General features: G+C 56.7%; 3 protein-coding genes and 1 non-coding gene across 5 annotated transcripts; 3 read left to right on the top strand and 1 right to left on the bottom strand.

Moving 5' to 3' along the window:
• Nucleotides 1-3786: 3786 nt before the first annotated feature.
• TRNAS-GCU (transfer RNA serine (anticodon GCU)) lies at nucleotides 3787-3868 on the bottom strand. Its single transcript has one exon. It is a non-coding gene; the product is annotated as a tRNA-Ser (tRNA).
• Nucleotides 3869-4357: 489 nt separating this feature from the next.
• Nucleotides 4358-6608, top strand: B4GAT1 (beta-1,4-glucuronyltransferase 1). The gene is made up of 2 exons (XM_065882092.1): nucleotides 4358-5497; nucleotides 5739-6608. The coding sequence occupies exons 1-2, from the start codon at nucleotides 4442-4444 to the stop codon at nucleotides 5928-5930; spliced, it is 1248 nt and encodes a 415-aa protein (XP_065738164.1). The 5' UTR covers nucleotides 4358-4441; the 3' UTR covers nucleotides 5931-6608.
• Nucleotides 6609-6929: 321 nt separating this feature from the next.
• On the top strand, nucleotides 6930-14055 carry BRMS1 (BRMS1 transcriptional repressor and anoikis regulator). The gene is made up of 10 exons (XM_065881948.1): nucleotides 6930-7180; nucleotides 9617-9762; nucleotides 9830-9920; nucleotides 10036-10163; nucleotides 10311-10390; nucleotides 10475-10571; nucleotides 11142-11234; nucleotides 12375-12439; nucleotides 12940-12979; nucleotides 13492-14055. Exons 1-10 carry the CDS (start codon nucleotides 7110-7112, stop codon nucleotides 13497-13499), a joined length of 819 nt encoding a protein of 272 aa, XP_065738020.1. The 5' UTR covers nucleotides 6930-7109; the 3' UTR covers nucleotides 13500-14055.
• A 1008-nt stretch (nucleotides 14056-15063) lies between these two features.
• RIN1 (Ras and Rab interactor 1) lies at nucleotides 15064-20689 on the top strand. Of its 2 annotated transcripts, none has more exons than XM_065882321.1 (10): nucleotides 15064-15149; nucleotides 15293-15473; nucleotides 15571-15685; nucleotides 15780-15852; nucleotides 15995-16086; nucleotides 16241-16978; nucleotides 17582-17887; nucleotides 18198-18329; nucleotides 18455-18606; nucleotides 19554-20689. In XM_065882321.1, the coding sequence occupies exons 1-10, from the start codon at nucleotides 15064-15066 to the stop codon at nucleotides 20037-20039; spliced, it is 2361 nt and encodes a 786-aa protein (XP_065738393.1). In that variant the 3' UTR covers nucleotides 20040-20689. The 2 variants fall into 2 exon arrangements, with proteins under 2 accessions (XP_065738393.1, XP_065738394.1); XM_065882322.1 differs by having other exon boundaries at nucleotides 17768-17887; nucleotides 19554-20039.
• Nucleotides 20690-21000: the final 311 nt, after the last annotated feature.

The following is a 21000-nucleotide window of genomic DNA, read 5'->3' as shown; positions in this document are numbered from 1 at the left end:
TGCCAACAGGCCCAGGTTCCCTCAGAAGCAGCCAGTGTCCATGAGCAAACAGTTGGAGAGGGCTCTACGTGGAGGGCACTGAGACAGGCTTGGTGGAGGGACACAAACATTGCAAGGTCAGTCCTTATCCTCCAGTTGCTCACCTTTGTATGAGGAGGACACCTGCTGGTTTTAAATTGATTCAGCTCTCCAATTAAAAGTCAAAGATTGTCAGAATGGATTTGAAAATGATTCAACTATATGCTTGCTATCTACCAGAAACTCACTTTAGAGCCAAAACCACAAATAGGTTGAAAGTTAAAGAATGGAAAAAGATATTCTATGTAAACAGTAACCAAAAAAGACAGTTGGGGTGGATATACTAATATCAGAAAAAATAGGCTTTAATTCAAAAATCATTGAAGAGACAAAGAGGGATATTATATATTCGTAAAAGCGTAAGTCCATCAAGAAGATATAATAATTATAAACATATACACACCTAACAACAAAGTCCTAAAAACTATGAAGCCAAAATTGACAAAATTGAAGGAGAAACAGACATCTCTACAATGATAGAGACTTCAGGATCCCACTTTCAATAAACGATAGAACAACTAGACAGAAGATCAACAAGGAAACAGGACTTGAACACACTCCAAACCAAACAGGCCAAACAGACATACACACAACCCTCTACCTAAAAACAGCAGAATATACCTTCTTCCCAAGTGCACACGGAACATTCTCCAGGGAAGATCATATATTAGCTCACAAAACAAAGTTGCAATAATTTTTAAAAAATATTTATTTAGGGGCTTCCCTGGTGGCGCAGTGGTTGAGAGTCCGCCTGCCGATGCAGGGGACACGGGTTCGTGCCCCGGTCCGGGAAGGTCCCACATGCCGCGGAGCGGCTGGGCCCGTGAGCCATGGCCACTGAGCCTGCGCATCCGGAGCCTGTGCTCCGCAACGGGAGCGGCCACAACAGTGAGAGGTCCGCATACCGCAAAAAAAAAAAAAAAATTATTTAGGCTGCACCAGGTCTAAGTTGTGGCACGCAGGATCTTTAGTTGCGGCACGCAGGCTCCTTAGTTGCGGCATGCATGCGGGACCTAGTTCTCCGACCAGGGATTCAATCCGGGCCCCCCGGAACTGGGAGCGTGGAGTCTTACCCACTGGACCACCAGAAAAGTCCCTGCAATAATTTTTAAAAGAGTAAAATCACACAAAGTATCTTTTCCAATCACAGTGGAACGAAACTAGGAACCAATAATAGAAAAACTGGAAACCTCACAAATATGTGGAAATTAAACAACATGCCCCTAAACAACTAATGGGTTAACAAAGAAATCAAAAGAGAAATTAGAAAATGCTTTGAGACAAATGGAAATGAAGGTAACATACTAAACTTTATGGGATGCAGCAAGAGCAGTGCTGAGAGGAAACTTGCAGCTGTAAATGCCTCATTAAAAAGGAGGATCTCAAGCAAATTAAACCCAAAACTAGCAGAAGGAAGGAGATGATAAAGATTAGAGTGGGCATGCCACGGAGCAGCTAAGCCCGCGAGCCACAACTACTGAGCCCGTGTGTCTAGAGCCTGCGCTCCGCAATAAGAGAAGCCACCGCGATGAGAAGCCTGTGCAACACAGCAAAGAGTAGCCCCCGCTCACCGCAGCTAGAGAAAGCCCGTGCGCAGCAACGAAGACCCAATGTGGCCAAAGAAAAAGATTACATTGGAGATAAACAAAATGGAAGATAGAAAAACAACACAGAAAATCAATGAAACCAAAAGTTGGTTCTTTGAAACAGTCAATAAAATTGACACACCTTTGAGCAGACTAAGAAAAAAAGTGAAGACCAGAAAATTACTAGAATCAGAAATGAAAGGGGGTCATTACTATTGATTATACAGAAATAAAAAGCATTATAAGAGAACACTATGAATAACTGTATGCTAACGAATGAGATACCAGATGAAATGGAAAAATTCCTAGAAACACACAAACTACCAGAAGTAACTCAAGAAGAAATAGAAAATATGGACGTATCTATAACAAGGAATGAGATTGAATCAGTAATCAAAAACCTCCCAGGAAACTCTAGGACCAGATGACTTCCCAGGCAAATTCTACCAATCATTTAAAGGATTAACACCAGTCCTCAAACTCTTCAAAAAAATACAAGAGGAGGGAACACTTCCTAAGTCATTCTATGTGACCAGCGTTACCTGATGCCAAAGCTAGATAAAGACATCACAAGAAAAGAAAACTACAAACTAATATCCCTTAGGAATATAGATGTAAAATTCCTCAGCAAAATACTAGCAGACTGAACCCAGCAACATATTAAAAGAATTAAACACCATGACCAAGTGGGATTTACTCTAGAATGCAAGGTGTTTCAACCTACAAAAATCAATCATCGTAATACACCAAATACGAAATGAAGGGGAAAACCACAGGATCATCTCAACTGAGGCAGAAAAAGCATCTGACAAAATCCAACATCCTCTCAAGATAAAAACACTCAACAAACAAGGAATAAATAAGAACTTCCTCAACCTGATAAAGAGTGTTTATGAAAAATCCACAACCAATTTCATGCTTAATGGTGAAAGACTGAAGTCTTCCCCCTAAGATCAGGAAAAAGACAAGGCTGCCTGCTTTCACCGTTTCATCTATTCAACTTCGTACTGGACATTCTAGCCAGAACAACTGGGCAAGAAAGAGAAATAAGAGGCATCCAAATTGGAAAGGAAGAAGGAAAATTATCCATAATCACAAGTGATACACACACATACAGAAAATCCTAAAGAATACACACACCGACACATACAATTAGAGCTAATAAATGACTTCAGCAAAGTTGCAGGATTCAAGAATACACAAAATTCAGTTTTATTTCTATACAGACAATTTTGGCATCAATTCTGATGCGTGGTTTTTTCACCCATACCACGCAATTCTCTGACACCAGCTAAGTGCTCTACAACACAACTCAGTTCTGACATTGTCTACCTGGAGACAGCATCAGATTCCACAAGCTGGAGCCGCAGAATATAGGTCTCCTGATCACTCTTCAACTCAACAACCTTGGCTCCCTTACCCTGACGCTCCAGGTCCTCCCCTCACTGTCCTAAAGCACCTTTCCAAGATTCACAGCGCTCGAACAGTTACTACAGTACATATCAAAGTACCTGCCCTTCCCCACAGCCTCTCCTCTTTGAAAGAGTCCATGGAGCAATCATTCCACAAACACTTATCAAGCACCTTCTGTGTACGCTGACTGGTATTAGATATTCGAGGCCTTCTGCTTAAGTGTGTGTGTGTGTTAGGGAGGCAGGTGTGTGGATGCAAACAAGGTCTCTGCCCTGGGAGAAGTGCTGGGGGAGGGGAATCAGTGCACTGAATAGATTAATAATTTAAATGATCAAGCATCACCGCCACTGCCACCATCAAGTTCCAATACTTTATACAGAGCAGCTCCTCCAGGGTGGTTTTCTCTAGTTCCTGCGGAAAACATATTGGCCCCCAATTTAGCATTGGCCAGAATTCTGGTTTTGGTTTTTAGGTGCCACCAAACCCCGGGCCCTCTTTCTAGGGAGAAGGAAAAGCACACCTCCAACCTCCTCCCATAAGGCCCAGGTACCTGGAGTATGAAACGGCCAGGAATACAGGTTGAACAAAGACAGAAGAGAGGCCCGGTCCGGACAGAACTGGGTCCCACCTCCTGTTCAGTTCTCTTCGACCCACTGCTCCAGACATCGGGTTGTGAAAATTAAGAATCATCTCCACTGTAAAACACGACCGACGAGGATGGGATTCGAACCCACGCGTGCAAAGCACAATGGATTAGCAGTCCATCGCCTTAACCACTCGGCCACCTCGTCCCGCGTACAGCAGTCTTTTCCACATTCCTTTATCTCTCATCTCCGCGCCTCCAGGCACCCTCGCAGGCACTCCTCAGTACAGACGTGATGAGACCTAGAGGAGGGTGAGACGGCGGACAGAAAGGGGCTTTTTGTGTTCCTTTCCGCCTGCCACAGGCGGGAACCCGCGCCATCCTTCACCACTCTGCAGCCAAGCTCTGCCACAATTTCCCCTCCCTAAGTCGGGGACGAGCGCGCCGGGATTTCAGGACGCGCTTGGTCCAGGAGGTCGCGCACTGACCCGGAGGAGGGGGTGCCTGTTTCTGGGAACCCAGCAGGCGCGGCGGAGTGGTGGCGGGCAGTTTCCAGCGTTTACAAAGCGCGCGGCGCGGGCAGAGGATGCAGTAGCTCCTCCCGGCGCACAGGGGGCGAGCTGGCGCGCCCGAGGCCGGCGCGGGCGGGCGGGCGCGGCTGCGCGAGGGGCTCGGCTCGCCTCGGCTCGCTTCGGCCGCGCTCGGCAGTCTGCGGTAAATCCGGGCTTGCGGCGGCAGGCGGAGGCTGCGGCCCGGTGGTCTCTGCTGCGCGCCGAGAGCCATGCAGATGTCCTACGCCATACGGTGCGCCTTCTACCAGCTGCTGCTGGCCGCGCTAATGCTGGTGGCGATGCTGCAGCTGCTCTACCTGTCGCTGCTGTCCGGGCTGCACGGGCAGGAGGAGCAAGACCAATATTTTGAATTCTTTCCCCCGTCCCCGCGGTCGGTGGACCAAGTCAAGGCGCAGCTCCGCACCGCGCTGGCCTCCGGAGGCGTCCTGGACGCTAGCGGCGACTATCGCGTCTACAGGGGCCTACTGAAGACCACCATGGACCCCAACGATGTGATCCTGGCCACTCACGCCAGTGTGGACAACCTGCTGCACCTTTCGGGCCTGTTGGAGCGCTGGGAGGGCCCGCTATCCGTGTCGGTGTTCGCCGCCACCAAGGAGGAGGCGCAGCTGGCCACGGTGCTGACCTACGCGCTGAGCAGCCACTGCCCCGATATGCGTGCCAGGGTTGCCATGCACCTTGTGTGCCCCTCACGCTATGAGGCCGCCGTGCCCGACCCCCGGGAGCCAGGGGAGTTTGCCCTGTTGCGGTCCTGCCAGGAGGTCTTTGACAAGCTAGCCAGGGTGGCCCAGCCCGGGATCAATTACGCGCTGGGCACCAATGTCTCCTACCCCAATAACCTGCTGAGGAATCTGGCTCGTGAGGGGGCCAACTATGCCCTGGTAATCGACGTGGACATGGTGCCCAGTGAGGGGCTGTGGAGAGGCCTGCGAGAAATGCTGGATCAGAGCAAGCAGTGGGCGGGCACAGCGCTGGTGGTGCCTGCCTTCGAGATCCGTCGAGCCCGCCGCATGCCCACGAACAAAAACGAGCTGCTGCAGCTCTACCAGGTGGGCGAGGTGCGGCCCTTCTATTATGGGCTGTGCACCCCCTGCCAGGCGCCCACCAACTACTCCCGCTGGGTCAACCTGCCAGAAGAGACCTTGCTGAGGCCTGCCTACGTGGTGCCCTGGCAAGACCCCTGGGAGCCATTCTACGTGGCCGGAGGCAAGGTGCCCAACTTCGACGAGCGCTTTCGGCAGTATGGCTTCAATCGTATCAGCCAGGTGCTCATAAGGGAGAGGGCAGGGGAAATGGGGCAGGATGGATGGTGGGGTCAGAGAGCTATGAGTGGCTCTGTATGGAAAAGAGGCAATGAGGCAGGAGGGATCATAGTTCAGGAGGTGGTTGGATGGTTGGAAGATCCAGGATGCCTCTAGAGGAATAGGAATGCTGGAGCGAGCAGGGATGTCAGTCTCTGCCCTAGGAATGTCATCAAATTTTGCTGACCTGTCTCTTCCCCCACAGGCCTGTGAGCTGCACGTGGCAGGATTCGATTTCGAGGTGTTGAACGAAGGTTTCCTGGTTCACAAGGGCTTCAAAGAAGCTCTGAAATTCCATCCCCAGAAAGAGGCCGAAAATCAGCACAATAAGATCCTTTACCGTCAGTTCAAACAGGAGTTGAAGGCCAAGTACCCTGACTCCCCGCGTCACTGCTGAGCCCTTCCCTCCCCTAGTCTGAGAAGTCTCAGCCTCCTCACTCCTTAGGCCGCCCCTCAGGCCTGACTGGGGTAAGAAATGTCACTCCACTTTACAGTGGTAGCTGTGGTGTTTGAACACTGGACTTGAGTATGGGATGCTGGGATCAAGTCCTAGCTTAACCACTAACTAGTTGTGTGGCCTTGAGCAAATCCCGTTCGCTCTCTGAGCCTCAGTTACCCCATCTGTTAAAGGGAGGTGAGAATACCTACCTCACAGAACGGTTGGGAGGTTCAGATGAGATGCTACATGTGAAAACATTCTGTAAGCTTCGTACAAATGTGAAGTATTATTAATATTATTACAGTATTATTATTGTTATTATTATTGTTATTATTATTAACACTCTTGGGTGGGTGGGCTGTAGGAGAGCAAAAAGTATGAATGGGGCAGAGCTGAGAAGTCTGAGTACTTAACAAAATGGGCATTTTGGAAAGAAATCAGTTAAAGGCGTTGAATTTAGTTCTTAGCTTTTGGGCAACTTCCTGGTTGTCTTAGGCCTCCGTCTCGGGGGGCCTAAGAGAAGGGATGGGTCTGCAGGCTCTGTGCGTGGGAGTCTGAGATCTGGACCCCTGAATAGGCTGGGCTGGGTAATTTGCCTACCGACTACAATGTGTAAATAAATGAGTGTTCACACCTTAAGCTGGCTCCGTTACTCTCCTGAACCGGGCGGGGTGGGGGAGCAGGTCGCGGGCTCTCCGCTTTCAAGCCGTGGGTGGTGGCTGCGGACCGAGGCGCGCTGGCTGCAAAGCAAGAAACGCACGAGGGCCTTTCCTGCCTCTTGAAAGCCTGTGTGAATTTCAGTCGGTTGCTATGGAAACCGGCCCGCGGTATCCCGGCATGCCTCGCCCCGAGCTGTCCAATTGTGAGCACTCCGACGGGCGCCTGCTGATGACGCATGCGGAAGCGTGGACAGGCTCTCGCCTAAGGAGAAGAGGCTCGCTCGGTGCTTCTGGGACCCCCGCGGCGGTGGCCAGTACCGGCAGCCTCCGGCACCTCTCAGGGAGTCTCGGACGTGAGGCCGGAGGCCCCACTCCCCGCGGGTGCGTAACGCCAACCCTGGCGCCTGGTTCGCCCTCTCCGGCCAGTGGGTCGGAGCGGCCCAGTCTCCAAGGCCGAAGCGGAGACTTAACCGGCCGGATGCGTGCCGGGGGCCGCGGGACCCGTGCTGGCCGTGGAAGAGCCAGTGATTGTCCCGCCCGCGCCCGCGCGTACGCAGATGGAGCGGGACGGGGGACTCTCGGCGCGCCGTAGAGGGGCTGTGTTGGCTTCTTCGAGGGTAGGGAAGAATCTTCCTTTCGAGGAGGCCTGCCCTCGACATGCTCACTTTCTGAGAGATAAACTGCCTGTACACAGTGCCTTATAATTTGCTTTTCCATTCCTTACCGCTTTCAATCTTTATTATTCTCTTTTTATACCCAAGGTAAGGAGGGGGAGGTTGTGATTTAATTCAGCTCACCCAGTAGACTGAGACTGCTGGAGAGACCTCCCCCAACCCCTCACCCTTTCTGGTCCGGAAAGGTAGGACTTACCTACCGCTGCGTCTTCCAAAATTAATATATTTAACGGTGAAGAGGAATTGCGAAGTTTGGGAAATGCAGGAACTGAGGCTTGAGAATGGGAACGATGAGGCTGGTTTGGAGAACCGAGGTTTTCAGGTCAGGGTCAGATCATTTGTGAAATCATTGAGGAATGTTTCGAAACTGTCTTCTAGGCTAGGCCAGTTAATTTACTTGAATTGACGTTTGCTACCACTACAGGGGCCGGGGGCTACCAAGAAGTAAAAGCCAATCCCTGCCCTGCAAAAGTTTGTTTGGTTTAATTTGTATTTGCAAATCCTCCAGTCATCAAATGAGTTAGTACTGTGCTAGGCGAATAAAGCGCATGTGCAGCCCATCCCTGGTGAGGCTTCCAGACTGGTTGGGGAGACAGACATGAGAATGGGCAAATAGACATGTAAATAAATAAGGAAGGGTGTCTACATGGAACTAAAGGACTACAAAAGAAGTGCCCAGACAAGCATATCACAGTGAACCAGAAGCCCCCAGGAGACAAAGAGATGATCTGTTGAGAAGACTATTTATTCTTCCTCTTGAGTGATCTTTTGGCCGCACTTGGCACTGTCACGTCTCCTTCATTCTGAAGTTCTCTCCATGCTTTGAGTTTTCCCTCCTCCATCTCTTGCTACTTTCCTTCTGTTTTGCAGGGGTTGCATCATCTGCCCCTTTGGTGACCCTGGGAGTTCCATCACGAGCCCCTTCTCACTCCACACATTCTGCCTTGCTGGTTGCACCCTCTCCCAAGGCCTGAAAAACTCACTATATGTGATGACCAGATCTCTGCAGCCCAGATTTCTCTCTGAGGCTTAGACCCAGGTGCCCCCAACCCTGCCCCTTCTCTCCTTTCGGGGTCTTTGCTCACGCTACTTACTCTGGTTAAATGCTCCAGCCCTCAACCAGCTCAGCTCATCTGTCTGGCCAATCTTCCTCTGCCCTCAAAACTGCAGCAGGCTCCAGGTCCCAGTTTAGCTGTCTCTCCCATATGCCCCTCATCTTAATTCTTCTCACCCCACAGTAATGATCTGCTTCTTGGCCTCTCTCTCATCCAGGAACTTGTAAACTCCTTGAGGTCAGAGACTGTGTTTCTGTCACACTTGTGCCTGCTTCCTACCATGGTGTCTGATGGTACCTAGCATATATTAGATTTTCAATAAAGATTAAATGAGTGAATAAATGAAGGAATGCTTAACAGTGTTCAGTGTTGCTGAGAAGTCAACCTGAGGTAAGCACCAAAAAATATTGGCATTAGGTACAAGGAGGTCATCTGTTAACTCTGCAGGATCAGTTTCAGCTGAGAGCGATGATACAGAAATAGACTGGAACAAGCGGGAGGTGAAAGTAGGAAGAGCAAGGCCTGGAAAAGGTGGAAAACGGGGGGCGATTGAGTGGAGTGGGGTAAAGTTTTGTGTTTCTGCTTTTTCTATATGGTAGGAAATTCCTGAGCACATCTAAAGTTTCATGGGACAGAGCTGTCAAGAGGGAGAGTGGAGGATGCAGAAGATGGGAGCACTGATGATGTGAGGTCTTAGAGGAAGCAGAGGGAGATAGGATTTGAGCACGGTGAGAAGATGAGCATTGTAGAGTGTTCTCAGGAAGAGAAGTGGTGGCATCACAGGCAGAAGGGGCAGCACGGCGGGCGGGGAGAGCTGGGTAGGAAGTGCATGGTATATTTGAGAACTAAGCATTAGAAGGTGGGGTGAAGGAGCCGGACCAGCAGTTCAAGTCCAGTTATGTAGGGCCTTGAAAGCCCCAGTCAGATGTTTGGGCCCAGTCCCACAGACAGTGGGGAGCCCACCCTTGGCCTTTCCCATCTTATGGATCGTCACCTTGGCCACTATTCCCGGGATTGGGATCACTAGCAGCGTCCAAGGGCATGGGCATTTCTGTGGTTCCCAGGCTTCCAGGAGATGTGCAGGCAGGGCCACTTGCACCTGCCCCACCCGGTGTGTGCCCAGGGTGTGGCGAGTCCAGTCTCCCCCCGCCCGGTCGTCTCCATCTGCAGTGAGGCTTGGTTTGACTTCCCAAGTGGCCACTTTCCCGCTCAGAGCTGTGGGCAGTGGCGAGTGATGGCTCCACTCCTACTCCCAGAGCCCAGATGCCCGTCCAGCCTCCAAGCAAAGACACAGAGGAGATGGAAGCAGAGGGCGACTCAGCCGCCGAGATGAATGGGGAGGAGGAAGAGAGCGAGGAGGAACGGAGCGGCAGCCAGACCGAGTCCGAGGAGGAGAGCTCAGGTGAGCCCCACACGCCCGCGTGCCGCCCGCCCCCGCTCCGCCCGCCCTGACTGGCCTCTTGTCCCAGAGATGGACGATGAGGGCTACGAGCGCCGCCGCAGCGAGTGCGTCAGTGAAATGCTGGACCTGGAGAAGCAGTTCTCGGAGCTGAAGGAGAAGTGAGCAAGGGACCCTGGGGCCGGGCAGGGCTGGCTGGGGCCTGCTGTGGAGCGGGCGCTCCGCTCGTGTTTGACGGGCGAGCACACGGGTGCGCGGCTGCCTCTTACCTCCCAGGTTGTTCAGGGAACGGCTGAGTCAGCTGCGGGTGCGGCTGGAGGAGGTGGGAGCTGAGAGGGCGCCCGAATACACAGAGCCTCTCGGGGGGCTGCAGCGGAGCCTCAAGATCCGCATTCAGGTGGCAGGTGTGTGCCCTGTTCCCCTACCAGAAGCCATGGCTCTCTGTCCCCTTCCCCTCTCGTCCCTGCTCTGCCTCACCCGTGCCCCTGGCCCCCCTTTATGGGCCCCTGGGTCCCTGGCCAAGCAGGACCTCCCTCTCCCTCCCTCCACAGGGATTTACAAGGGCTTCTGTCTGGACGTGATCAGGAACAAGTACGAGTGTGAGCTGCAGGGAGCCAAGCAGCACCTGGAGGTGAATGTGCCGGGCGCTGGGCGCTAGGTGGGGACGGAAGTGGCTGCCCCGGCCTGCCTGGCTGAGCCACTCCGCCTCTTCTAGAGTGAGAAGCTGCTGCTCTACGACACCCTGCAAGGGGAGCTGCAGGAGCGGATCCAGAGGCTGGAGGAGGACCGCCAGAGCCTGGACATCAGCTCTGGTGAGGCGAGCGGCTGGCTGGGCACCCCTGCCCCAGGCCCTGTGCTTTCAGTGCCTGCCCCCCGTCTTGGCCTCAGCTTCCCTCCCTGCACAGGGGGGTTGTAAGAGGACCTGCTTCGTGGTCACTGTGGAGACTGAATGAAAGCAGCCAGGGAAGCGCCTAGCCCAGAGCCTGGCACACAGTGGGGACTCAGGAAGAGCGGGTCCCCTGCCCCCCTGCTCAATTTCCAGAACGGAGGTGTCATTCTGACACACGCACATGCCATGGCCAAGACCTCTCCATGTCCACAGGCCGACGTTCATACAGGGCACTGGGGAGGGAGGAATTATTATCGTACCCCTGTCCATGAAACATGAGGAAAGCGAGCCTCACAAAATCACGGTGACCTCTTTCCCAGGGTTGAACTCAGCTTCCAACCCCAAGCCCAGGCTTCTCTGCACTGCCCTGGTTGGGGTAGGGGCGCGAGTGATGGGGAAGGGCTGGCCTGGCCCGGGTGAGGGACGCAGGCTACAGGGGTGGGGCGTCCTGGGATGGCCGGCACCCCAATCCTGACCCTAGTCTGGGGCACAGAGTGGTGGGATGACAAACTGCACGCCAGAGGCAGCTCGAAGACCTGGGGCTCCGTGCCGCCCAGCAAGAGGAAGAAGGCCCCTCTTGTTTCCGGTATCCTTTCCCCCACGGTGGCCCGAGCTGGGCGAGAGGTCAGGGCAGAGGAGGGTGGAGGGACACGGAAGACAGAGGCAGACCAGACTCATTTATGGTCATCTGGCACCCTGTGGCCATGTCCAGTCAAATCCAGCCATCAGGAATTTTTTGTGGGGTCCTCCTAGGCTGTGTGGACCGTAAAAAAGTAGAAACATCCATCCAGAGATTTCCCCGTAATTTCCGGAGTGAGCTCTCCTTTGAGGCCGTTCTGGCTTTCCCATGACGTCCCAGGCTTTCCCACCCCCATGCCTTTGCTGACTTCCCATTCTCCTATCTGCTGCCTTTGCCCGTGTGCCTGCTCAGTGCTCGTCTCGGTTGTTACTTCCTCCACGAAGCCTCTCCTGGTTTCCCCGCCAAAATGGCTATTTAGGTATTACCCCTGTACCTAAACTGGGGCACCTGCCTCCCATCTGGGCATGGTCATCTCTGCCCCGCCCCAGGCGTGCGTCCCTTTGGTCCAGGGCCTGCTGTGCCTTCCTCCCTCCTGGCACAGCAGCACGGAGTTGAATTGAATTGAATTCTCTTGTGCACCCCACCCCACCCCTCATATTCCTGCAGCAACCAGATTCTCAGGGCACTGACCTCCTGGTGGTGGGAATCAGCTTCACGCAGGGAGGGAGGGAAGAATCTGGACTGCAGAGACTTGAAGGGTGAATGGGAGGTGAGGGTGTGGAGACATCAGGGGGACAGAGTGGCTGGTCCCCACAGGGGAGTGTGAGACCGAAGGAGGGTTGTTTTCAGGACAGAGGAGACTAGATGTAGATGGGGAAAGGGGCCAGATCCCTGAGTGGGTGGCATGGACCTTGGCCTTCTGACCTTGAGACCAGAGAATAGGTGAGGGGAGCTGAGAAGTGGTAGGGTTGAGGCTGGAAGGCCCCCGTGGAGTGGGTGAAATAGGCCATAGCCATGCCACCTCTCCACCCTGCCGAGAACCTGGGGGCCAAGAGGTAGGAGGTGGAGCCTGAGCTCTTAACTAGGTCCTCGGCTCCCTGCCCCGCTGTCCACAGCACCGCCTCTTCTGAGTGTTGGAGCTCCCGGGCCAAGGCCCGTCACCTGCCCCCTCCACCAGGCTTCCTGCTTCCTTGACCCCCATTGCAGGCCCTTACATCGTGTACATGCTGCAGGAGATCGACATCCTGGAGGACTGGACAGCCATCAAAAAGGTGGGTCCGGTGCTGCCTGTCTCAGGATGGGGGCTGGCAGTGCAGCGCCCCCTCCCCAACCAGGCGCCAGCTTTGGTCTTTGCAGGCTCTCCACGTGTGGACTTCCTGAGGGCCTGGGAAGCTCTCTGCTCAGCCCTCGGCACCCTCTGCCTTCAGCCCGGGTTCCCTGGCATTGCTTGAGCTCACAAGCCTCGTTTGGCCTGAGGCTGTTCTGGAGGAGGGAGTTCCTAGTCTACATCAGCCCCTTCCTTGTTGCAGGGCAGGTTTTGATGGGGGTGGGGGTAAAGGGAGGGCAGGAGGGCGGGAAAGCAGCTGGGCTGCTTGAGTCTCTGACAGGAGAGCACATCAAACCTTTGCCTAGAAGGGGTCTTATACCCCGGCAACCCCTCTAGTGCAGCCCGGACCCAGCAGCACCTCCACCTCAGAAAGGCTGATGGTGGAAGGGGGACTTGCCAAGCTGGAGGCAGGCTCTCAGGGGGGTTTTCTTCTTACCCACCCAGGCAAGAGCAGCCGTGTCCCCTCAGAAGAGAAAATCAGATGGTAAGAACCGGCAGGGTCGGGACTTCCCTGACGGTCCAGTGGTTAAGACTCCACGCTTCCACTGCAGGGAGCGCGGGTTCGATCCCTGGTCAAAAAACCCCACAAACTACCGGGGTTGTTCTTCCTCCCCCAGCCCAGCCTCCAGGAAAGGAGCCCAGGGGGAGGCAGGGTCTGTGTCAGATCAGTGGCCTGAGAGAGTCAGGACGGTCTGGGTGTGAGGGCATTGTGGGAGCTAGGGCGGGGGTGAGTAGTGGGGCTAGGTGATGGACCCGCCCTGCCAGCTCTGGTTAGGGAGGGTGGAGTGCTGAGCCCCAGCAGCCGGCCTGGCGGGCCCAGAGTACCAGAGATGCCCAGGAATCAGGGGTGTGGAGCTGACCTGTGCCCTCCTGGCCTTGCCTGCTCTGGGCCAGACTGAGGCCACTCCTCTCAGTCCCCCATATGAAGTGCCTGCTTCCCTCTTGGTTCGGCATCCTCTCACCTGCAGTGATTTTTCCCTTCCTGTGTACCCCCAGGACCTTGACCCTGCTGTTCACAGCCAGGGGGCCCTTGGAGCAACTGGCAGCAAACCCAGCATTTGAACTTAACTGCTGCAGAAAGGCAGACTGACAGGCCCCTCAGCGTCTGCTCAGCCAGCCCTGCAGTGCTGCTGTGGCCCTCCCCTCCAGCCGCCACTGGTCTGGACTTCTCCTCTGCCCCTCCTCGGGGCCCTGTTCAACTGTGGCCTGGAGCTGCCTTAGCCAGGCAACACTGTCTCCTCCATCCCCGGCCAGCCCACCACCTGCCCCCACTGAAGGTCAGCCTTCGCGGTGCCCTCCCTGATGAAGATGTGTCTCATCTTAAGCCAAAGCAACATCCTTTCTGCTGACCTTGGACCCGGCTCCCTAGTCACCGAGCCAGTGAGCTGGGTCCCACTTCACGGGAACTCTGGGCCAGAAATGATATTTGGGGGACCTTTGTGTCCTGGCTGTTGTTGGAGGTGAGAAGGCAGGCTCCCCAGGTCTTCCTGCTCAAGGCGGTTCCTGGTGTCCGCCTCCCAGATTTCAGGGACTGGAATTAAAACCTTTTCTGGGACTCTGGCGTGACCGGCGTTTGTCTGATTTACCTTGCAAGGGAATCAGGGCTCTCATGGAGAGTGCTTGTGACAGGCAGTCTCTTCTGGGGTCCCTGGTACCTCTTCTCACTGCCTAGCGGGAGCCTACCCACTCTGACTTGGGGTATAGGCTGGGGAAGGGGGGTTCTCCCACTTGCCTGCTCCCCAGAGGTGGGGGGCTGGGCCCTGGACTGCCTGGTGCTGGTGAGCAACGTCTGAAGCAACATGTGGCACAGGCAGAGCACGTGGCCTTGGGTGGGGACGGGGACTGGGTACTCGGTGCTTGGAGACTGGATCATGTCTGCACCTGCCCCAGTCACTTGGCAGATTGGCAAGGCAGGCTGGCAGAGCCTGTGTGCGTGGGAGGCAGCTGGCAGCAGCGCCATGTTCTGACGACCTCACAGCCAGACTCCCCCCTGTTTAGCGCTGACTGTTAGAACCACCCCCAGAACCTCAGTTAAGCAAAGAGGTTAGTTTCCATGGAGACACAGCATCCTTTCTCCACGGCAACCTGAAATCCCAAAACGCAAGTTAAGCTCAGGAATGCGTCATCGGTGACCTGTAGGGGGCGCTCTCCCACAAGGCTGACTTCAAGACCGCGGACAGATGAGCAGTTGACCACAGACGTAAAGGTGCCCCAAAGGCGAGGCCTGTGGGGACCTAGATAGGCCCTGCTTAACCCCTTCCTGCCCACCTGTATGATTCGAGGAGGCTGGCAAGGCTTTAGGACGCACTGTGTGGAGGTGGTAGCCCCACAGCTGGGGCCCTCGGAGGGCCACTTGCGTGGAGACGATCCCTGCCCCCAGAGGCTGGGCCCAGAACAGAGGAAGCAGGCACTGCCCGGGCTGAGTGGACACACAAGAGTTAACTGGCGGCTGTGACAGGGCGAACCGCCCTCAGGAAGTGTTACTCACCACTGGGAATGTGAGTGTTCTTGCCTTGGGGGCTGGATTCTCTTCCTGAGTCCCTGGAGATACCGAAGGAGCTCCCAGCCATGGAAGCCCCTGGAGAGTCTGGAGCAGGCCTTCTCGGAGCCCCCAGCCCAACCAGCTTCGCACCTGGGCACCTGGAGAGAGAAAAGTTAGTGAAGTTGGAAGGGCAACCCGGTGGGGCAGGGGCGGGGGGACCACAGAGCTGGGTCTGTCCTGGGGCAAGGAGGGGGAGAGGGTTGGGCAAGTTTCCCAGCCCCTGGCCCCCTGCTCAGGTCTGGCGCCTGCCCCCAGGCCAGCCCAGGACCCGCTGTACGATGTGCCTGATGCCGGCGGGGCACGAGCAGGTGGGCCCCAGCAGCCCGGGCGCACCGTGAGCCTGCGGGAGCGCCTGCTGCTTACCCGGCCCGTGTGGCTGCAGCTGCGGGCCAACGCCGCGGCCGCGCTGCACGTGCTGAGGACCGAGCCCCCCGGGGTGAGTCTTCCCCCACCCCTGGGGCTGGTGGCCGAGGGTGGGAGGGAGCGGGGCTGGACGTGGAGGTCCTGAGCCTCCGACCCCTGTCGACTCACAGACATTCCTGGTACGGAAATCTAACACTCGCCAGTGCCAAGCCTTGTGCATGCGGCTGCCCGAGGCCAGCGGCCCCTCCTTCGTCTCCAGCCACTACATCCAGGAGAGCCCTGGGGGTGAGAGGGACCGGCCTGGAGGGAGGGGCTGGAAGCCATCAGGGCAGGGCACCGGGGTTCCCCAGAGAACACAACCTCACTTCCCGTCTCTCAGGCATCTCCTTGGAGGGCTCAGAGCTTGTGTTCCTGGACCTGGTCCAGCTCATCTGTGCCTACTGCCACACCCGGTGAGCCTGCCTGCAGGGCGCCTGCTGTCCATGGGGCCCTGCTCCCTGGGATACCCTGTCCTCCTCCCACACAGACGCTCTCAGTGCCCACAGCCCGGAGCTTTCCTCACTCCTGACTTTTTGCTCCCCTCTCTGGCCTCAGGGACATTCTTCTCCTCCCGCTTCAGCTCCCCAGAGCCATCTGCCAGGCAGCCACCCGCAAGGAGCTGGAAGCCATCTCCCATCTGGGCATTGGTAAGGGCTCCCCTGCTACCCGTTGCTCAGATGGACAAGCTGAGGCCAAGAGGGAAAGGGAAGGCGTGGGCACACAGCCTGAAGCCCGTGCCTTTCCCTCGGTTGGGCCCCCTCCCTGAACCCCCTGAGGCCCCAACCTGTTTCTCTTCCCTAGAGTTCTGGAGCTCCTCCCTCAACACCAAGGCTCAGCCAGGCCCATCTGAAGGCCCACTGCTGCCCAGGCTGAAGCCCCGGTCCCCACAAGAGCTGGACCAGGGCACTGGAGCTGCCTTGTGTTTCTTCAACCCCTTGTTCCCAGGGGACCTGGGTCCCACCAAGCGGGAGAAATTCAAGAGGAGCTTTAAAGTGCGTGTGTCCACAGAGACCTCCAGCCCCCTGTCTCCACCAGCTGTGCCGCCTCCCCCAGTCCCAGTGCTGCCAGGGACAGCCCCCAACCAGACAGAAAGGTTGCCCTCTCGCCAGCTGCTGCGGAGGGAGAGCTCAGTGGGGTACCGTGTGCCAGCGGGCACCGGCCCCAGCCTCCCGCCACTGCCTTCCCTCCAGGAGGTGGATTGCGGCTCCCCCAGCAGCTCAGAGGAGGAGGGGGTGCCAGGGTCCCAGGGGAGCCCAGCAACCTCACCCCGCCTGGGCCGCCGGCGGCCGCTGCTTCGGTCCATGAGCGCTGCCTTCTGCTCCCTGCTGGCGCCCGAGCGGCAGGTGGGCCGGGCAGCCGCAGCGCTGATGCAGGACCGACACACAGCCGTGGGCCAGCTGGTGCAGGACCTACTGACCCAGGTGCGGGCCGGCCCTGAGACCCAGGAGCTGCAGGGTATCCGTGAGGCGCTGAGCCGGGCCCGAGCCATGCTGAGCGCGGAGCTGGGCCCGGAGAAGCTGCTGTCACCAGAAAGGCTGGGTGAGACTCCAGCCCGGGGCTCTGCCGGTTCAGCACCATCTCCCCATTCCACCCTCTCTGCCTCCCCACACTGCCAGCCTGTCTCTCAGTCTGTTCTGCGGCTTTACAAACCCACTTTGTCTCACCACCATTCAAGCAAATTCTGTCCACCGCCTGCCTCCCTGTCACCAAGTTTCCAAATCTTTTTTTAATTTATTATTTATTTTATTTATGGCCGCGTTGGGTCTTCGTTGCTGCATGCAGGCTTTCTGTAGCTGCGGCGAGCAGGGGCATCTCTTTGTTGTGGTGAGCAGGCTTCTCATTGTGGTGGGTTTTCTTGTTGCGGAGCACGGGCTCTAGGCTTACGGGCTTCAGTAGTTGCGGCGCACAGGCTCAGTAGTTGTGGCACGCGGGCTTAGTTGCTCCGCGGCACGTGGGATCTTCCCGGACCAGGGATCAAACCTGTGTCCCCTGCATTGGCAGGTCGATTCTTAACCACTGCGCCACCAGGGAAGTCCCAAGGTTCCTCCTCTTTTTCATCCCTCTCCTCTCCTGATCATGCCCTTCCTCCCAGGGACTCTGCCCCCCTGGTTCCCCTGACCCCAGCCTACCTCTCCCCTGCAGAATGCATCCTGGAGAAGTCGCTGCATCGCTCCGTGCTCAAGCCTCTCCGGCCCATCCTGGTGGTCCGCCTGCGGCGCCGTCTTTCTGCCAACGGCTCCCTGGGCCGCCTGGCTGAAGGCCTCTGCCTGGCCCGGGCCCAGGGCCCCAGAGCCTTCGGGTCCCACTTAAGCCTGCCCTCCCCAGTAGAGATGGAACAGGTGCGCCAGAAGCTACTGCAGCTACTTCGTGCCTACTCACCCAGCGCCCAGGTCAAGCGGCTTCTGCAGGCCTGCAAGCTGCTCTACACAGCCTTGAGGACCCAGGCAGGTATGCCCTCTCCCACCACCTCCCACTGGCTCCTGCCAAGTCAGAGGCAGGCCACCAGGCAGAGGCTCCAGGAATGGCACAGCAGGGAGGGGGAAAAAAAAAAAAAGGTCCAACCCTCCCATTTCACAGATGGTAAAACTGGCCCAGAAAGCAGAGCATCCACTCCCCAGGCCTTGCCCCCTGGTTGCCATAGAGACCACAGTGCCCAAGGCCTGGCAGGCGGAGGGGAGGGTCCTTGTCTAAGATAAGTAGTGGATTCTGACCCTGGGGTCCCAGAGGAGCCTGAAGCTTCCTCCTCCACCACCCATAGGGGAGGGTGCAGGGGCCGATGAATTCCTCCCACTGCTGAGCCTCGTCCTGGCCCAGTGCGACCTTCCCGAGCTGCTGCTGGAGGCCGAGTACATGTCAGAGCTGCTGGAGCCTGCCTTGCTCACTGGAGAGGGTGAGGAACCCCACACACGCCCCTTCTGTCTGGGTGGGGCTGGGGCACCCTGACTGAGCAGAGGAGGCGGAAGGAGCAGGTCACTCACGCCCAGCCTGAGCCGCATTCCTCCCCTTGTGTCCCAGGCGGCTACTACCTGACCAGCCTCTCGGCCAGCCTGGTCCTGCTGAGTGGCCTCAACGAGGCCCACACCCTCCCGCTGAGCCCCTTGCAGGAGCTGCAGTCCTCCCTCAGCCTCTGGGAGCAGCGCCGCCTGCCCGCCACCCACAGCTTCCAGGTAACAGGACTGGCCAACCCCGGGGGGAGTCTGGCATTGTCTGGCGCAGTCCTCTCCTTTGCCCAATGAGACCCAGGAAAGGAGGGGGAAGGGGAGAGGCCAGTCCTGCATTACCCCACGACAGAAACAGCGCCCCATGCGTAACACACGTCCGAGCCAGCCTTTCTGGAGGCTGCGTTCCACGAGCCGGCACTGTGCTCAGTGCTCTGGCGGCTCAGCCTTGAATCTTCACAGAAACTCTGAAGTGGTATCATTATTATCCCCATTTTACAGATGAGGAAACTGAGACATGACATGGGGAGGGAAAGGGACACAGGCAGATCCTGGCTTCTGGCCCCCAACTGGACTCAGGCTTCCAGCCCGTGACCCCCATACCCTCCCATCTGGGCTCAGGCGTGGTGTCCTCAGAGCCAAACAGCATCTCTGCCCTTCACCCTCCTTCCATCCAGTCAAGGGACCCTTTCTAGCCTTGGCTAAGAGTCCAGATTTGATAGCCAGATCCTGGATCCAAATGCTGGCTCTGCTGCTTTTTGGCTCTGGGAGCTTGGGCAAGTTATATAACCTCTTTGTGCCTCAATTTTCTTGTCTATAAAATGGGGTAATAGTGTCTACCTCCTGGGGTTGCTATGTGGATGAAATGGGTTAATTTAGGACAAGTACTGAGGGCGCAGAGTAAGCGCCACCTGAGTAGGACTGTGAGGCTGTAGAGGCCTGCTGGGGCATCCTTCCAGCCTGCAGCTGTGACCCGCTAGCCCAGGCACATCCCTCCCTTCCTCAGAGCCCCTGCTCAGAGCTCACCTCATTCAAAAAGCTTTTGCCACTGGTTCTACCACTGGATATGTACCATCCCAGCCCTGTTCCTGCAGAGCTTCTACTGAGACCTCAAGCTTTGCGGCCAGATTCTCACCAGGCAGGACTGAGTTCTTGATTTTGCTTCTCCTGCACAGCACCTCCTCCGCGTAGCCTATCAGGACCCCAGCAGTGGCTGTACCTCCAAGACACTAGCCGTGCCCCCAGGGGCCTCGATTGCCATGCTGAATAAGCTCTGTGCCACCAAGTTCCGGGTGACCCAGCCTGACACTTTCAGCCTCTTCCTATACAAGGAGGAGGACTACCACCGCCTGCCCCCCGGAGCCCTGGCCCACCAGCTCCCCACCACCGGCTACCTCATCTATCGCCGGACAGAGTGGCGCGAGACCCAGGGCACCTCCCCGGGGGCTGCCACAGAGGAGGGCAGTGGGAGGCCAGAGGCAGAGGGCAGGGAGCAGGAGAAAGGGGGCCGGGGAGATGGGGACACCAAGGTCAAAGCCAGTCCCAGGGACAGCAGGGGAGAGTCTGAGACGATGGCCGAGGGGGGCGAGGACCAGGCCAGGGGAGGCCCTGCTCAGCCAAGGGGGCCAGAGGCTGAGGGAAGCCAGGCAGCAGAGGAGTAGCTGGGAGTGGGCAGAAGGGCCATTTGGGGCAGAAAACTCTGAGCCTGCTGGGAAGGCCTTTCAGAGCCATCCACCCCACTGGCCAAGGCACAGCCCCCTAGTCTTCCCCACCCCGGGCCGCTCCGTGTCTGCCACCTCCTCTGACTGTCTAGCCCTCTGATCACACCTGCTGGGAGGTGCCTGGACTGGCCACATCTGGGCACTGGAGTAAAGCCCAGGGGGTTTTGGGGAGGCCCCAGACGAAGGGCCCAAGGCCCCTTGGCCTCTCATCCTTCTCCCCCAGCTGGAGGCCAGCCGTCCCGCAGTGGTGAGTGTGCCCAACAGGGGACAAATCCAACAGGGGCCCGACCTCTGGCAGTGGAGGGTGGGGCTTCAAGGCCCTGAAAGGCCCCACCCACTCCTGGGTGTCAGGAGGATTTGGGGAGGCAGCAAGATGTCGGGGCCCAGTGCTGCCCAGATCACCTGGAGGCCAAGCACCTCCAAACCTCAGTGTCCTCATCTGTGAAATCGGGGTGCTACTGCTGCCCTACCTTCTCCCAGAAGTCTTCCATGGGTCAGAATGGATGGTTTTGTGGCAAAGCAGAGCTCAGACTAGGGGAAAGGGGAGGGAAGGAGGTTGGATGCTAGCAACACACATACACACACCTCTCCAAGGGTCTGTTCTTCACTCTCACAGAAGGGAGAGGCTCTCCAGGCAGCCCTGGGGACTGGGTCGGGTCCAGCTGAGAGAACACCCACGTCTGGTCTTTCCCAACATGGGAAGTCCTCCCAGGCACTGTGATGTCCCAAGGGAATGGGACAGAGGAGACAGGCTTCTGAAGTGAGGTGAGGATTCGGAAATCATCTTCTCTGCGCTTGACTCTCTTGGACCTCACAAGAGCTTTACGGGACACAGGGCCTGGCTTTTTACCCACTGAGGCTTGGGAAAGTGACTCCTAAGACACCACACAGGAGGCCATTG

This window comes from Phocoena phocoena, chromosome 8 (assembly GCF_963924675.1).
Source record: "Phocoena phocoena chromosome 8, mPhoPho1.1, whole genome shotgun sequence".
NCBI classification, from domain to species: Eukaryota; Metazoa; Chordata; class Mammalia; order Artiodactyla; family Phocoenidae; genus Phocoena; species Phocoena phocoena.
The sequence above is the reverse complement of the archived record's forward strand: the minus strand, read 5'-3'. Positions and strand labels throughout refer to the sequence as shown.

Bases quoted from the DNA above. Each gene is read 5' to 3' on its own strand.
- B4GAT1 (XM_065882092.1), top strand. From the start codon at position 4,442: ATGCAGATGTCCTACGCCATACGGTGCGCCTTCTACCAGCTGCTGCTG. The intron at 5,498-5,738 runs GTGCTCATAAGG...CTTCCCCCACAG, and splicing joins GCTTCAATCGTATCAGCCAG to GCCTGTGAGCTGCACGTGGC.
- RIN1 (XM_065882321.1), top strand. From the start codon at position 15,064: ATGGAAGCCCCTGGAGAGTCTGGAGCAGGCCTTCTCGGAGCCCCCAGC. The intron at 15,474-15,570 runs GTGAGTCTTCCC...GTCGACTCACAG, and splicing joins TGAGGACCGAGCCCCCCGGG to ACATTCCTGGTACGGAAATC. The intron at 15,853-15,994 runs GTGAGCCTGCCT...CTCTGGCCTCAG, and splicing joins TGTGCCTACTGCCACACCCG to GGACATTCTTCTCCTCCCGC.
- BRMS1 (XM_065881948.1), top strand. From the start codon at position 7,110: ATGCGTGCCGGGGGCCGCGGGACCCGTGCTGGCCGTGGAAGAGCCAGT. The intron at 9,921-10,035 runs GTGAGCAAGGGA...CTTACCTCCCAG, and splicing joins TTCTCGGAGCTGAAGGAGAA to GTTGTTCAGGGAACGGCTGA. The intron at 11,235-12,374 runs GTATCCTTTCCC...CCCCCATTGCAG, and splicing joins GAAGGCCCCTCTTGTTTCCG to GCCCTTACATCGTGTACATG.